This window comes from Centroberyx gerrardi, chromosome 1 (genome assembly GCF_048128805.1).
Source record: "Centroberyx gerrardi isolate f3 chromosome 1, fCenGer3.hap1.cur.20231027, whole genome shotgun sequence".
NCBI lineage: Eukaryota > Metazoa > Chordata > Actinopteri > Beryciformes > Berycidae > Centroberyx > Centroberyx gerrardi.
This window is the reverse complement of record NC_135997.1, coordinates 11,614,824-11,629,741: the sequence shown is the minus strand read 5'-3', so window position 1 is coordinate 11,629,741 and position 14,918 is coordinate 11,614,824. Positions and strand designations below refer to the sequence as shown.

At 44.7% G+C, this 14,918-nt stretch overlaps 1 protein-coding gene across 1 annotated transcript in view; it reads right to left on the bottom strand.

Annotated features, from left to right (window-relative positions):
• Positions 1-14,918, bottom strand: part of gpc5a (glypican 5a) — a 106,558-nt gene that overhangs the window by 76,169 nt on the left and 15,471 nt on the right. The window contains exons 3-6 of the mRNA XM_078283474.1: positions 6,273-6,733; positions 5,722-5,955; positions 4,653-4,786; positions 4,364-4,489 (exon numbers count right to left, since the gene is read on the bottom strand). Coding sequence (XP_078139600.1) covers positions 4,364-4,489; positions 4,653-4,786; positions 5,722-5,955; positions 6,273-6,733 — 955 coding nt within the window. The remainder of the gene's footprint in view (positions 1-4,363; positions 4,490-4,652; positions 4,787-5,721; positions 5,956-6,272; positions 6,734-14,918) is intronic.

Below are 14,918 nucleotides of genomic sequence, written 5' to 3'. Positions count from 1 at the left end.
AGACAGAGGAAAGGTGAAAGGTCCGCGCTCAGACAGCCACTTTAGCATTAAGGGTGGCCTATTAAAACGAAAAGGCCACATGCAAATCCGCCCGCCTGTCTCCATGCCTCTTTTGGATACATACTGTAGCGTTCGAGCGCTGTGCGGAGTATTCATCCCTTCAGCAGCAGACTGCATGTTGAATTCCAACAGCATGCAAGGTCAGTTGGCTTATTATCGGAAAAATAAAAAACCTGTTGTACTCAATTAGAAGAAGGCACTTTGAAAATATAAACACACAGCCAAACACCTGGTGTGCGTTGGCAGCCGTGAGACAGATTGCAGGTGGGGATGAATTAAAGCGAGTTCACACCGGAGGAGGTAATCATGAATAAAACATAGCGTCGCACTTTCCTACTTGTTGCAGCGGTGGCTTTTTAACGGCACTATACATCCTGGTCGTTGTCAGGACCTGTTGTCAGTCTAACAGGAAATGAATGTCATTATAATAAAAGGCATTCCAAACTACAGTTGCTACCCGGCACACACACACACACACACACACACAGGAGTTTCGAGGTCAGGCACCAAATCAAATTGACAAGTAAACTGTCTGCAGAAAGGAATGAGAACCCCTGTAGTCTTTTTCCATGACTTTAACTACACTTTGTCTTCGTCAGTCAGTTACTCACACAGAGAAGAAAGAGATGGTTGATGGGCCGAGTGGTGGTTTCATAGTTTTCATTTTAAGTCTGGACTGTTGCTGCCATCACAACTGTGTGTGTGTGTGTGTGTGTGTGTGGTTGGTTATGGAGAGGGGCAGCTCATGGCAGCCTGCCAGCTCTTCCCTGTGTGTGTGTGTGTGTGTGTGTCCATGACGGATGGAGAAAGGATGTGGGAATGTGTTAACCTTTCTGCCCAGACAGGGACAGTGTCTCAAACCAAAGAAGATCTCTGTCCTTCCACAGTTTTGAGGGACATTTCATTGTTTCACCTTTTATCTCTCACTGTCCCGTGAAACCAATCAAAAAGAACTTTTAATCATTTCTTGCGGTGTGATGAGAGCAAGGGCATGAAAATCCACCTTGAAAACATGTCAGCGTGGAGCATCAACGGCTCAAAATAACTGATCATGTCTGCTCTGCAGGGGTTGTAAATTCCATCTTTCTATTATTTAGCATCTCTCCGCATTCTTGTTTTTGTGGATAAACGCCTCACCAGCCTGCAAATTCCCTCAGTGAAAGTTCAATGCAGAGACTCAATGCAGGGATTATTACAGGTGAGATTCACTGTCACAACAGATGCTAAAACTGTTACTAAGCCCAAAAGCTGATCAGAATGTTCCACCCTCAATCTATCTCTCCCTCTCTGCATGTGTGCGTGTGTGTGTGTGTGTGCGTGTGCGTGTGTGTATGTGTGTGTGTGAGAGAGAGAGAGAGAGAGAGCGAGAGAGAGAATGAGGGAGAGAGACAGACAGACAGAGAGACAGAGAGTTAGAGAGAGACAGAGGGAGAGAGACAGACAGACAGACAGACAGAGAGAGAGAGAGATGGAGGGCGAGAGACAGAGACAGGCAGAGAGAGAGAGAGAGAGAGAGAGAGATGGCGGGAGAGAGACAGACAGACAGACAGGCAGACAGAGAGAGAGAGATGGAGGGCGAGAGACAGAGACAGGCAGAGAGAGAGAGAGAGAGATGGAGGGAGAGAGACAGAGACAGGCAGAGAGAGAGAGAGAGAGGAGGGAGAGAGACAGACAGGCAGAGAGAGAGCGAGACAGAGACAGAGATGGAGGGAGAGAGAAAGACAGACAGACCAACAGAGAGTGAGAGAGAGAGAGAGAGAGAGAGAGAGAGAGAGGGAGAGAGAGATGGAGGGAGAGATGGAGGGAGAGAGAAAGACGGACAGACAAACAGAGAGAGAATGTGATTATCAAGTCGACCCTGGAGCGAGACTCCATCATCTACATTCACACAGACGCCGAGATGAAAGCTGTTTGTGTTCTTCCCCTATGATCTTATCTGATTGCTCTTTATCTTTTTGTTTACCCCGGACCCAGATGAGGATGTGCATTAAATCTCTCTTAAGTCTCAAGCTCCTCCTGTCATGTTTTTAGCTTGTCCTTTTTATTGAGAAAGACAAATGCTAAGCTCTGGCGCAACTCTGTGCTTCTTTAAGACGATAAAACAATCTGCACCAGCACACACAAAGAGCTGTTATAAAAAGGCACATATGTACGCTTGCACATACACACACACACACAGAGGACCTGAACCAATCGTTTCAGGTCTCTGAGGCCTCGATAAGCTTCTGTAAATCAGCCACCATCCGGCAGTGGGTTTTATTCCCCTCTCTCTGTGGATGTTGGGTTATGACCCGTAGGCAGGAGGTTATTTATTGCCTTTGTCTCAGCCAATCATCTAGGCTTCTGGGCTAATAGAAAGCAACACAGGGTTGTAGATCTATAGGAAGCCCGCTAAGCTGCAGGAACACGTCTCAATTGTCTCCTCGGTGTCTTCTCCCCAGATTCCCAATATCTCTCAATGTTCCTCAGCTCTCTTCCTCTGCGTGTTTGGTAAGGACCAAATGGCAGAAACAAAATGAAAAAAGGCGAGGGAACACAAGATGAACGTCTCCGAGCCAAGTGTTTCCAAGTGTTTCCATGTCACAGTGTATGAGGGAAGGAAGGCTGAAGAATTGAGACGCGCCCGCGGTCCAGAAACATTTCCCAGAGGCTACTGGCAGAGTTGATAGACAGCCTGCAGCCTGCTGACCTGCCTCTTTCCCCAACACATGAGAAACATCTCTATTCTCGGACTGCGGGCTGCCGCCTTTGTAATGGAAAACCGAGGTGCTATGTTGGAAAATAACAAAGACAAAAACAGAGTAAATTGTCGATGCTTGAATGAAACTTAACCTTGATAGTCTGTCTCCATAGTAATGACAATTTTTTGCTGAGCGGCACACTACCATACAAATGAATCTGACTACTTCTAGTCTGTAAAGCTCTCCAGTCGCCTCCTCTTCTCCCTCCTTCCTCCTTACCTTCACACAGCAGCTGTGAAACAATCTCAACAAGCCTGTCATCTTTTACTAGTGGACCCCTAACCCAATCTGGCAACTCCAACCCCACCATAATTTGAAATATGGGCCCACCTGCCATCTCAACAGCGCTGACAGCGGCTGACAGTTAGGAGGAACTACCACTGACTGAGGATGTATGAGGGGGTCCTTGAGTGATGACAGCACAGGTAAGATAGAGACTTGTGATGCAGCAGGAAACAAGGCTGCTATCTGATCCTGTGGAAGAGGCCTGCTTGTCTGCTCCAGTTCACACCCATTCATATCCAAGATCGATGTCAGTGTTCCCTTACAACTAATAGATGAATTCTACATTAGTGTCAGCTTGTTTGTGAGAGCAGTATACGTGTGCAGGGTGTGCGTGTGTGTGTGTGTGTGTGTGTGTGTCAGACCTGGATCAAATAGTATACAGTATGGTTGAGGCTCCATAGGACCATACAATGACACTAAGCCCCACCCATCTAGTACTTGCATGCAGGTTAAAATAAACACTAAGATTAATTTGCAAATCCTCTGCATGTGTGCACATTTAGTTCTTATTACCTCCACTAAGAAGGTTATGTTTTCATCCCCGTTAGTTTGTTTCTCTGTCTGTCTATCTGGCAACAGGTAGGCCTTGAGCCAAGGAACAATTGATTAGATTTTGGTGGTGAACCTGAACTGGGATTTTCCCCCCCATTAGATGATTATTGTTTTTTAGCTACAACTATGAAACTAACAGAGATAAAAACTTGATTCCAAATTCTAAGGGTATGTTTGCAGGGTCAAGAAATCAATTTTACTTAAAATTTAAGTGAGAGGAATGATGTCTTTGGGTGTAACAGCAAGTTGTAGAACTGTTCAGGGTTGGCAGAGGTCTGCACTCTCCGAGTGCCTTCTAGTATTTTCATGTAATTTCAGGGTATAAAAGAAAACCGGATCATGTCTGCTCTTCTGGCTTCCTCAGCAAAAAGACCGCAGCACAAACTTAACCCTTAGCTCTAATATATATTGATGTGAAAATCTATAGTATTATTGAGGGCTTTAATTGTTGTTTGAGTTCTGCCCAGTCGTCTTGGTACTGTGTTCCTTTGTCTACACTGCATTTCAAATAAGCTGAAGCATAAAGCTGTATAGGTGTGTGTGTTTGTGTGTGTGTGTGTGTGTGTGTGTGTGTGTGTGTGTGTGTGTGTGTGTGTGTGTATGTGTGTTTGTGTGAGTGAGATGGTAGATAGATATGAAAAACCAAGATGCCATAAAAATATCAATAAAAAATATTGAGGCGATGTCTGTCTAAATAGAGTATTATTGAATTCTCTGAGACAAACCTCTTTACAATATCGGCTCCATTCCAGCAGGAAAGCCCATCTCCCGAGGCCAGCTCACTCACACACAACTGATCCGCCAAGCCTCCATAGTACGTGCGGTAGAGGCGAAGACTGTTCAGAAACTCCCTGTCAAACCAGACACATGCAGGCACACAGATTATCCATTTGTTTTTTTAGACAGTATTGTACCTGCTTTTGCAGTTTTACACACTAAAGCAAGACAATCTCACAGCCAAAATGAGTTTCCCTCCCTTCTTTCCATCCACACATCTATCTTTCTCCCACTTACTTTCTCCTGACAGCGAGGGAGTCTCCTGACTCTCTGACAGAGGCTTTAAGAGGGATGGATTCTCTACTGCTGCTGTGCTGGACACTGACAGACTGTGCAGGCTTTCTGCTTGGCGGGCCACACAGTTTATGCACCTATTGCACCCAAAGAGAAGGAGACTTTAGACACAGATTTCAGTTTGGACATTGAGAGAGAAACAGGCATTTTAAGCCTTGCAAATCTGTACTGGTGCATGGCTAATCTGCCTCATTTTGGATGGCTGAGTGACAGATGTTTACACCAAGGCCATTAGTGCAGCCAAGCCTCTCATCTCCAGTTTCTGAATGTCACTGTATGTGCAGCCTATCAAGCAGCAGTGACACTAGCCATCCACTAGATAGAGCTGTGGTGTCTAAATCAGTACAGCAAAAACAGTGTAGTCATTTCCAGGAACAAACAGGACAGTTGTGCTGTATATAGCACATTGTGATTGATTCATCCTTTTATTACCTACCCTGTGGCATTCATTTACAAGTGAAAACAGAAAGAAAAAGTTGCCTGTGAGGATAAAACTTAAGTTTAGACTCAGAAACAAGCAGCAAAATGTAAACTCATTACTCCTAAAGTCCTAATTTAGGTAAATGAGTCTAAGACTGAGGAGTAGTTCTGGACACTCGTGGCTCTGGATTTGGCCTGAGTCCTGTTCTGGCTGGCAGTTGGACTACTGAGTTTCTGACCGCCTCGGAGCTGCCCACATGTATTTCTGGAGAGTTCTGGCCTGCTCTGGTCTGGCTAACCTGCTGTTGTGTGGTATGTGCAATTTCAAGGCATTTATGCTTGGTCTCTGTACCACATATCTCTCTGACAGTGAGCTAGCAGCTGGAGTAGCAGGATGAGTTCAGAATGAATGTCTCTCCGGTACAGACCTAGAATGCTTTAATCTTTATCTTTCCTTCTCCAATTTGCCCTGACAGATTCACTGGCGATACTGCTCATTGCCCCCTACAGAGCCTCAACACCACAGTTTAACTCTCCCTCCCAAAACAATACTTTAAGACACAAACTATATCTCTCCACAAAGAGGACTGACCTGTGCTGAGAGGCGGGGTCCATTTTTTTGAGCATGTGCAACAGCGTCATGAAGCAGCGTGTGAACTCCTAGAAGCACTTGCTCCAGGTCATGGGTTCCCTGCATCCGTGCCGACAGGCCTTCCAGCGAGCGGACGAACTCCCTCCAGTGGGTATCAATCTCTGCCATGCTCGCCAAACAGCCCCGAATGACGTTCAGGCAGTAGCCCATGCAGGGCTTGGACTGGGTTAAGCCCTGCGAAGCAAATTACAGTGGGATCACACATAAAGAAGAAATGATGGTAAAAGTTTTCATTTATTGTAGGGCTGGGCGATATGGTTGAAATCAATATCTCGATAATCATAAAGATGTTTCATACCTCATTTTGTCAGTTTTTAAATAAAATGTCTTGTTATCATCAATTTAGACAGCAGAATTGTGTATCACAATATCCCAAAATCCCAATATCATTACAATATGATTCCACTGAAAGACAATAAATGATAATATTGAATTATCACCCAGCCCTAATTTAGTGTGATCCATAAACTCAGAGAGACATGCATTCATACCTGGCAGTGAGGACAGTAGTGCATCTTGAGCAGCGCCCGCCGACACTCGCGGCTGAACTGTAGATGGTCGGTGGTGTTGATGACCTCGATGCCAAGGTGCAGCGCCTGCAGCAGAAGCTTCCCAGAGATCCCGGAACGAGCAATCTGATTGGCCAAGAGGCTGGGTGCCCCGCCAAACGGTCTCACTTCACGGCTTGACGACCTCACGCACTCCGCGTAGCCGGGCGCTATGTCACTGAGGCCCGGGTTGATCAGGTGATTGTAGACCAACGGGAAGAGGGCGTCGAAGAATCGCTGGACCAAGTCGTCCACGCTGAGCTCAGAGCCCAGCAGGAAGAGACCGATGTCGGTGAAGAGCTCGCGCACCGGGCCGGCGGCCTGGCCGGCCATGTTGCGGTACGACTCCTGCAGGACGGTGTTGGTGTGATTCTCCGCCTGCTTCATCAGAACCTCAAAGGTCTCTGTAGGAACGGAAAGAGGGAGAGAGAAAGAGTGAAAAAGAGAAAGGAAACAACAGGGGGATTGAAACTTATATTACTGCATTCTCTCCTTCCCTCAGTTTTACGTTGTTCATGCTGCCTGTTGGGAGCAAGAGATGGACAGAGAAATAAAAGCATGAATATTCTCTTAACTACTGCCACTAAAGCCACACACTGCCAATGTCAGAACTGTGTAAACAGTTGAGCTGGCAAAGAAAGGGAAAAGTCAGAGGTTACAACAACTCAGTCTGGAAACTACTATGCTATAATATGAGCAGTGCTATACGGTGCTATGGAGAGCTATAATAGATCATCCACCTCCATTAACCCAGCATGAGTACAGTGGGTGAGAGCAGAGCAGAGAAGGGAAGGAGGAGAAGAGAAGAGAAGAGAAGAGAAGAGAAGAGAAGAGAAGAGAAGAGAAGAGAAGAGAAGAGAAGAGAAGAAAGGAGAAGAGAGGAGAAGAGAAGAGAGGAGAAGAGAAGAGGCCCAGCAGGAGCTGCAGCCCCCTGTGTTGCTCCTGCTGGGAAGGAGATGTAGAGGAGCAATCGCCTGCAGCACAGCCTGACAACTCCATTCTTCCCCAACACTGGGAGAGAGACAAGAGAAATAGTGGAGAAGCAGAGAAGAGAGGGAGGAGGAGAAACACGACAGAGGAGAGACAGCAGCTTAAGAGACGGAAATGGAAAGGGAGATGAGAGGTTGAGAGACAGAGGATAGACAGAGCAAAGCCTTCACATATTAATTCTTCAAAGAAAAGGAAGTACTCATAATCATGTCCCTTCCTTCTGCATACTACACACACGTGTGCAGGCTTCTTACACAAGCATACACACACACACACACACACACACTGCGCTTTACAAAGATAAGGCACTCACTTTCGGCTTACACACATATACTTGCTGTCAAATCCTCAGCACACTTTTTTCCCCCCCACAAACAATTTTTTTATCACCTCGAAAGTCACTGTCCAGCAAATTTTGGTAAGCTGCATTTGACACAAATGTCTGACGACTCCTGAAAATGCTACTGTGTGAAAAACAGGAACAAGGCCCATACTCAGGCTGCTGCATCAGCCACATGAGGCACGAGAATATCCTGCTCTTGCTCCTTTGTCTGCCGCTGGAGTTTATCCAGCGCTGTAAGCAATATCCAGCTTTGCTTGTGTGTCTCTCCGTATATGTGTGTGTGTGTGTGGGTACAAGTGTGTGTGTGTGTGTGTGTTTTGTGTGACCTTGTGGCGGCCAAAATTCTCCAATAGGCAACATTAATGCTCAAGGAGGACTGCCAAAGATATACTTGAGGACAGGATGCCAAAGCATGTTTTGGCAAATTTTGTACAGAAAGTGAAGTGCACTTGTCTTTGAGAGAGATGATAGCATCGTCTTTTCTTTTCATTACCCAAAATAGCACTGAGCATGATGTCCACTCAGAAGAATGCTCAGATGCATATTGTGTTTTAGCGACATGATGTTTGTCCGGTTTGCCGTATACATCCTGAAATAACCTCAGCACAGGATTCAATAAGAGAAAATGTCTCTCATTAAATCAGCCCACCAAGCCTGACTTTTCTTTTTTCTTTTTTGCAGAGTTAAGACCTGAACCGTGGCTTTTTCTCACATCATCATGTGCTTGTCATGGGTTTGCGGGGCAATGGCCAGGGTGAAGGCCTAGAGCTGCCTAGGAGGCTGAGAGGCTGGGGGGGGGGGGGGTTTTACCACTGTGAGGGGGTGGGGGGGGGGGGTTTAGGGGGTCGAGTGGCGTACAGTATGCACTGACGTGGAGAGATTGACCGAACGCCCCCTGGAGAGGGGGGACTGAAGGGGGGAACAGAGAGGTGTCTGCATGCACCGAGGTACCATGAGGGGAAGTTGATCACAGCTCTTCTGTGATCTAACAGGGGTGTCAGACTGAGATCTGAGGCCCGGAGAAGTGTGTGTGTGTGTGTGTGTGTGTGTGTGTGTGTGTGTGTGTGTGTGTGTGTGTGTGGATGACAGAGCTGTAAGCACTCAAAATGGTCAGAGCCCAGTGTGAACAAAGAAAATGATAGAGAATGGGTAAAGAATGACAAAGACCATAGTGGCGGCTGTGGTGGCGTAGTGTAGGTGCTGTGTGTGTGTGTGTGTGTGTTGCATGAGTGCATGAAGGAGAGGAAGAGAGAAGGAGAGAGAGAAATAAAGATAGATGCATGTATATGGTATACAGTAAACACTCTAGATTGGACAGAGTCCAGAAGAAAATGACAAAAGAATGAAAAGAATGAAAATGATTGTTGTGGTGGGGTATGTGTGTATGTGTGTGTGTGTGCGTGTGTGTGTGTGTGTGTGTGTGTGTGTGTGGGAGAAGAGAGAAGAGAAGAGAGAGAAGGAGAGAGAAATAAACAGAGATGCATGCATAGTAAACACCATAAATTGGGCAGAGGCCAAAAGAAAATGACAAAAGAATGAAAAGATGATAGTTGTGGTAGTGGTGTAGGTGGTGTGTGTGTGTGTGTGTGTGTGTGTGTGTGTGTGTGTGTGTGTGTGTGACTATGTGAGAGCACCAGAGACAGACAGACAGACAGACAGATACAAGGAGGACAGAAAGACAGGCAGGCAGGCAGGCAGGCAGACAGAAACAGAGAGAGAAATAAAGATAGAGATATGTGCACTACTACAGTGAGGGATTATTCCAAGCATTTGATGTATGAAGGAGAGCAGGCAGAGGTGCGGAGGGTCCCACAGGGATTACAGCACGTGCTTCTGGGGGGTTTACCAGATTAGATTGTGGAGTTAATGAATCCCACCTGTCAAACTGCACAATGAATGACTGTGTGGTAAACAATTTCCTCTCTGTTTTCTCTCTGTCTCTCACTGTCTTCCTCTCTTGCGCTCCCCTTTGAAGTACGTCTTGTCACGGAGTCACCTGCTGAGTTTCATTCATAGGTAGGAAAAGGCAGGGTCCAAAAAAATGGATAAAAAGTTGAACTGTATTGGAGGAACACCCAGGTTGCTATAGCTGTCAAATCAGTGCTAATGAATTATTTTGCGCCAAAGAGAGAGGGCGGGGGCGAATTCTCTTTCTCTCTCTCTCTCTCTCCCTCGCTCTCTTTCTCTCTGAGGCATAGACCAGCAGTCAGGCCGCTGGGCAAGCCTGAGGACACACATAACAGAGAGAAAGCAAAAGAGGAATAGACAAGTGGGAAAAGAGGGGTGGGGTTCAGATAAAGCTATCCTTTCTTTATACCTTTTTGAAATATGGTCTATTTCTTTTGAAATAGACCTTATACTTTTCTTTAATTCTGCCCTAATCCTAGAAGGCTATGTGAAAACTCCGATGTCTCTGATTTTATTCGTTTCATCCCATTTTAGGGTAGTAATGGCAGGACAGCTGTCTGTTTCTGTAACGAACAGCTGAAGGTAGCTTGATGTCGCAAACTTCACATCTACCTTATTTCTAGTATAAAACATGTAAAACCTGTGTATTAATAAGGGTTGCTGAAATCAGGAGGCAGCTGGACCAGGCATCTGCCTGTAGGTGTGTTTCTGTTTCTGTTTGCTTATGACCAGAGCTAATGAGGATACTAATGCGCCTGGTTTGCCTGTGTGTGTGTGTGTGTGTGTGTGTGTGTGTGTGTGTGTGTGTGTGTGTGTGTGTGTTCTGAGTGTCAATGACCCAGCTGATAAGAGGAGAGCAGACATGTTTGCATTTCTGGCAGCAGGAGGAACATTGAGAAGGGAGGGGGGGTGTCAGCATGATAGAAAACACTCTCATACTGTGGAATGACTCCTCACACTGCTACTGGAGGCCTGGTCTGACTCAATTACCTAACTGGACACATGGTGGGAATCATGGTTAATTTGAGGTGAAGAGTAAGTGGTGTGTGTGTGTGTGTGTGTGTGTGTGTGTGTGTGTGTGTTGGTAGGTAGACATTCACAGAAAATCTGAGACACTGAGAAAAGCATCCAACTTTGTAAAAACAAAGAAAGATGGTGATGTGGATAATGAATTTACATTTACATGAGTACAAAATGGCTTCATTTACCCCAAACTCAGATATCTAAACCAACTTGTCCAGCTGTATATAACAAACATAAATATGTGGCAATACAAAATATACTCTATAATATACTATAACTTGTACACAAATTCATTGTTTATGCATGCAGCTACATTTCAACAGTAAGTGTAGGCTGTCTTGGAGTAGAATGTGTGTATGTGTCACACTTTGAAAATGTATTTCAGTGTATTGCAGCCTTCTGACCAGTTCATTGGTTCAAATGGCATTCATAATGTCATGTGTGATGTCTCTACATCATGCCAAAATACAATTGTTATGGAACACTGAAAAATGCATACTTAACTAGTATGTCACCATAAGAGTCACTATAAGAAGCCATTACAACATGTCATCCATCAATCTGTAGTGTCTTCTCCCTTGCATGCTCTTATGCTAAATTATGTCTAATATATGAACAATTAATGTCTGAATGCTTGGGTATCACTGGCTATTATCCAGATGTATTGGCAATTATACACCAATCGCAAAGCCCTTTCAGTTAAATTCCACAGTAGCTGAGCTTTTGCCCATGTCTAAAAGGCTTTTCAATATGATCCCATTTTCTTCCTTTCTCACTTAATTGCTGCACTTCTCATTTTCCTTAATGTAGGGTGATCCGGTTAACTGTGACAGGGGGAGCTAACCCACTGATGAGTTATGGTAAGGTCAGGGCTTCTGGCAGTTGGCAACAAAACAGAGGAAAGGATTTTTATTTCTCTCTTTCAAGCTTTCTCACTCTGTCTCTCGAGCTCTGATTCCTTTGGAAGATAACAGCAACATTAAGACATATGTACATACAGTATAAGTATTAACTATAATGGCAATTGTGGTATAATAGTACTAACAGTGTAGGAAAAGCCAATAGAGGAATTGATAAGAACATGTTGGGTGTTGCTTTCTCCACCAGAGGGAGACATTTTTTCTGATCACTGTGATTTTGACCATGCAGGACATAAGCGTACTGTAGATTGAGACTGACTGAACATTCAGCATGATGTTGCATGCCTCCTCCAACAGTTACTCACCATTTCCAAAAGCAACCGCAGACAACAGATACATCATTTTTCTTTTCTTTGGGTAAATCTACACACTTTTCTACATGAGGTACAGTCAAAGAATATTAAAGAGAACAGCCCCGGTGTGATCCCTGAACAGATATGTCCACTTAAACCATTCACTTAGGCTAAAATGTTATAAAAGTAGGGATGTTACTTTTTCATGCAGCAGCAGAGTTTGTCCCATAACCTGAAGATCGCAGGTTCGATCCCTACAACACCCAAACATGTCCATCAGAAAGTCTGTCAAAGTCTCTGTCAATATTCATCAGCTCCTACCTGCTCACTCACTGTAAGTCACTCTGGTTTGTTCTGGCTCTCAGCTAAATACATAAAACATTTTAAATGTAATTCTAACCAACTTGCATTCAAACACATTTATTGTCATGTGATATTAAGTTGACAGTGAGAATAATTTGCCTTCTACGATTTTTCTAAAGCATCAACCATATTGAGCATAAAACAAAATCATTAATAATCGTCAACACACTGATACAAAGCCAACATATGGTAATTAAAAAGATCACACTAGTTTTGCTGTACTTCCTAAATCTCCTAAAGCTAAAATACTTGCTAAAATGGAAACACATAAACAGATGAGCCCATTTAATGTCTCACCAGGCCCTTGTAGTGTTTTGATTAATGTTTGTCTAATGCCTCCAACTTTTACCCTTTAATATATTTAGCCCTTTGGATGAACTGTAAAACTGTGTGTGTGTGTGTGTGTGTGTGTGTGTGTGTGTGTGTGTGTGTGTGTGTGTGTGTGTGTGTGTGTGTGTTTCTATTCATATTTATGGGAGTGTCATCGAGGAATGGGATCAGTCAGCCACAGTAGGGATGAGGATGAAGATGAGCCTTTGTAGCTGAAGACCCCTATTAAATAAACATCAAAAGACCAAAAGACTCTCTCTCTCTCTCTCTCTCTCTCTCTCTCGCTCTCTCTCTCTCACTGTGTGTGTGTATGTGTGTGTGTGTGTGAGAGAGAGAGAGAGAGAGAGAGAGAGAGAGAGAGAGAGGAAAAGGGAAGCATATTGGGATGTGCCCATAAATATGCAGAATAATCTGATTGAAGAGATCAATGTCCAAAAGAATATCAGCTAAACTCTGTTTGAAGCTTCTGTGTTTCCAGGTTTAAAGCACTGGGATGCCACCAGTCGACCTCGGTGCCGAGCTGTTGAGCAACGCAAAGATGGCTTTTATTAATGTGATTCATCTGCTTTGAATGGCTGCGACCACAAGAGAAAAGCCCAGTGACATCTGATAGGCTGCAGAGCATCTAGAGAGAATGAGTCAGTGGCTCTGTGGCTTCAGCTCATCCCAGCGCAGAGACACACAATGGAAGTCAATGACTTACAGGGTGGCACGCAAGGTACAGTCAACAGCCAAGTATTTGTTCATTATGCACATCAGAGGAGGAAAAAAGGTGCCCGCACTCTCCATTGTTCCAGCACATAGTTAGCTGACAATGTTTTGAGCTCAAATGTTCTTGGTCGGGTCAAACTAGAAATGATTTGACACTAATGTCTGACAAAAAGTCTTTGTAGTCAAAATGATGTATTTTGGAGCTATTGAGTGTCTGAGCTCTGTTTTTTTTTCAATTTACATTGTTTTTCTGCACAGTACCAGTACTAAGTGACATGTATTTCACCACTTCCCAGCTTTGTCCATCAGAGGGACCTAAAAAGTGTTTTGTTTTGCCTCACAGCAGAAAAATACAGCAACATTATGTGCCACTGCTCAAGTTGTGCCTTTCACTTCTGCTTCTATTATAGATCGCCATTCGTATAAATGACTGCAACCTTGTTTTAGATTTACCTAGTAATAAATGGGACTATTTTAGTATGCAGTCTGGCTCCCTCTCAGGCTGTAAACTGGGAGCTGGGCTAGTCTGACTGAGTTCTCCTAACAGACCAACACACTCTAAAGCTGCTGGACATGGACAGTAAAAATAAACCCATTTGTAATCTCTGTGAGAAGCAATGGTAAACATTCAGAACATTTAGGCACTCGTTCAACAAAATGCACTGAATGCAGACTTGCTGTGGGGTTTCGATAACAACAAGAGTTTCAAATGATCGTGTTTCAGCATTGCAGGCACGGAAAATTGTCATATAAACGAGTTAGTTCTTGGGGAAAGGCAAGCAGCCCTGTTATCACATAGTCCCGCCAGCAGCGAGAGGAGCTTACTGTCATCCAAACACAACACACAGCTTCTGGAAGCAGGCTCCAGGCTCGAGCTGCAGAGCCATTTTCAAAATACCAACCATACCTGGCTGCCACACTAGCTGGCCATTCAGAAAGCAGATGAAATTATGAAAAGAAAAAGCAAATAAATAAGGATTTGCATCGAGACAGCATCATACACACGTGCAGAAACATACACACACACACACAGCCTGGCAGACGGCCCTGATTTAGCAGGAGACTGGGAAAAGCCTATGAAAGCCCGCCCCTGTTTTAGAAGTAGAAAGTGTTGGTCACTGTGTGAATGAGTGGGCTCAGTATACCTGCCTGCTCTGATCCACTGTGCAAACCAGGAAGTCAGACAGGGCCTTTTATGTGTGTGTGTGTGTGTGTGTATGCATGTGAATGTGAGTGTGTGTGTGTGTGTGTGTGTGTGCATGTGAAGGGGAATACTGAGAAAGAAATAGAAGAGGGAGAGAAATCCAAATCTGGCCAAGCCAACCGTCACATATCAGACTGTTTCTCTGTCCAAGCTTAGACCTTTTGGATTGTCTGTCTGCCCCCCTTTCAACTCGCCAACAATAGCACCACAGACACCGCCGGACCGGCCACTCTGACCTGCACAGTGCCCAGAAAAAGGCTCCTGAGAGGAGTAAAAAAAATAACCCAGGGACCCTTTCTTTTTCCTTCCGTCTTCAGTTTCAATAAAGGGGGCATTGTTTTAAAAGCGAAAACAGTCGTCTGCACCGAGGTGTTACAGGAGTGTGTCCTGGCTCGAGTGTTTCTCAAAGAAGGGAGCGGGGTGAACTGTGATTTATTCCCTAATACTTTCAGCTGGAAACTAAAGCTGTAAAGGCATTTTTCGTTTAACTAAAAAACACATCAA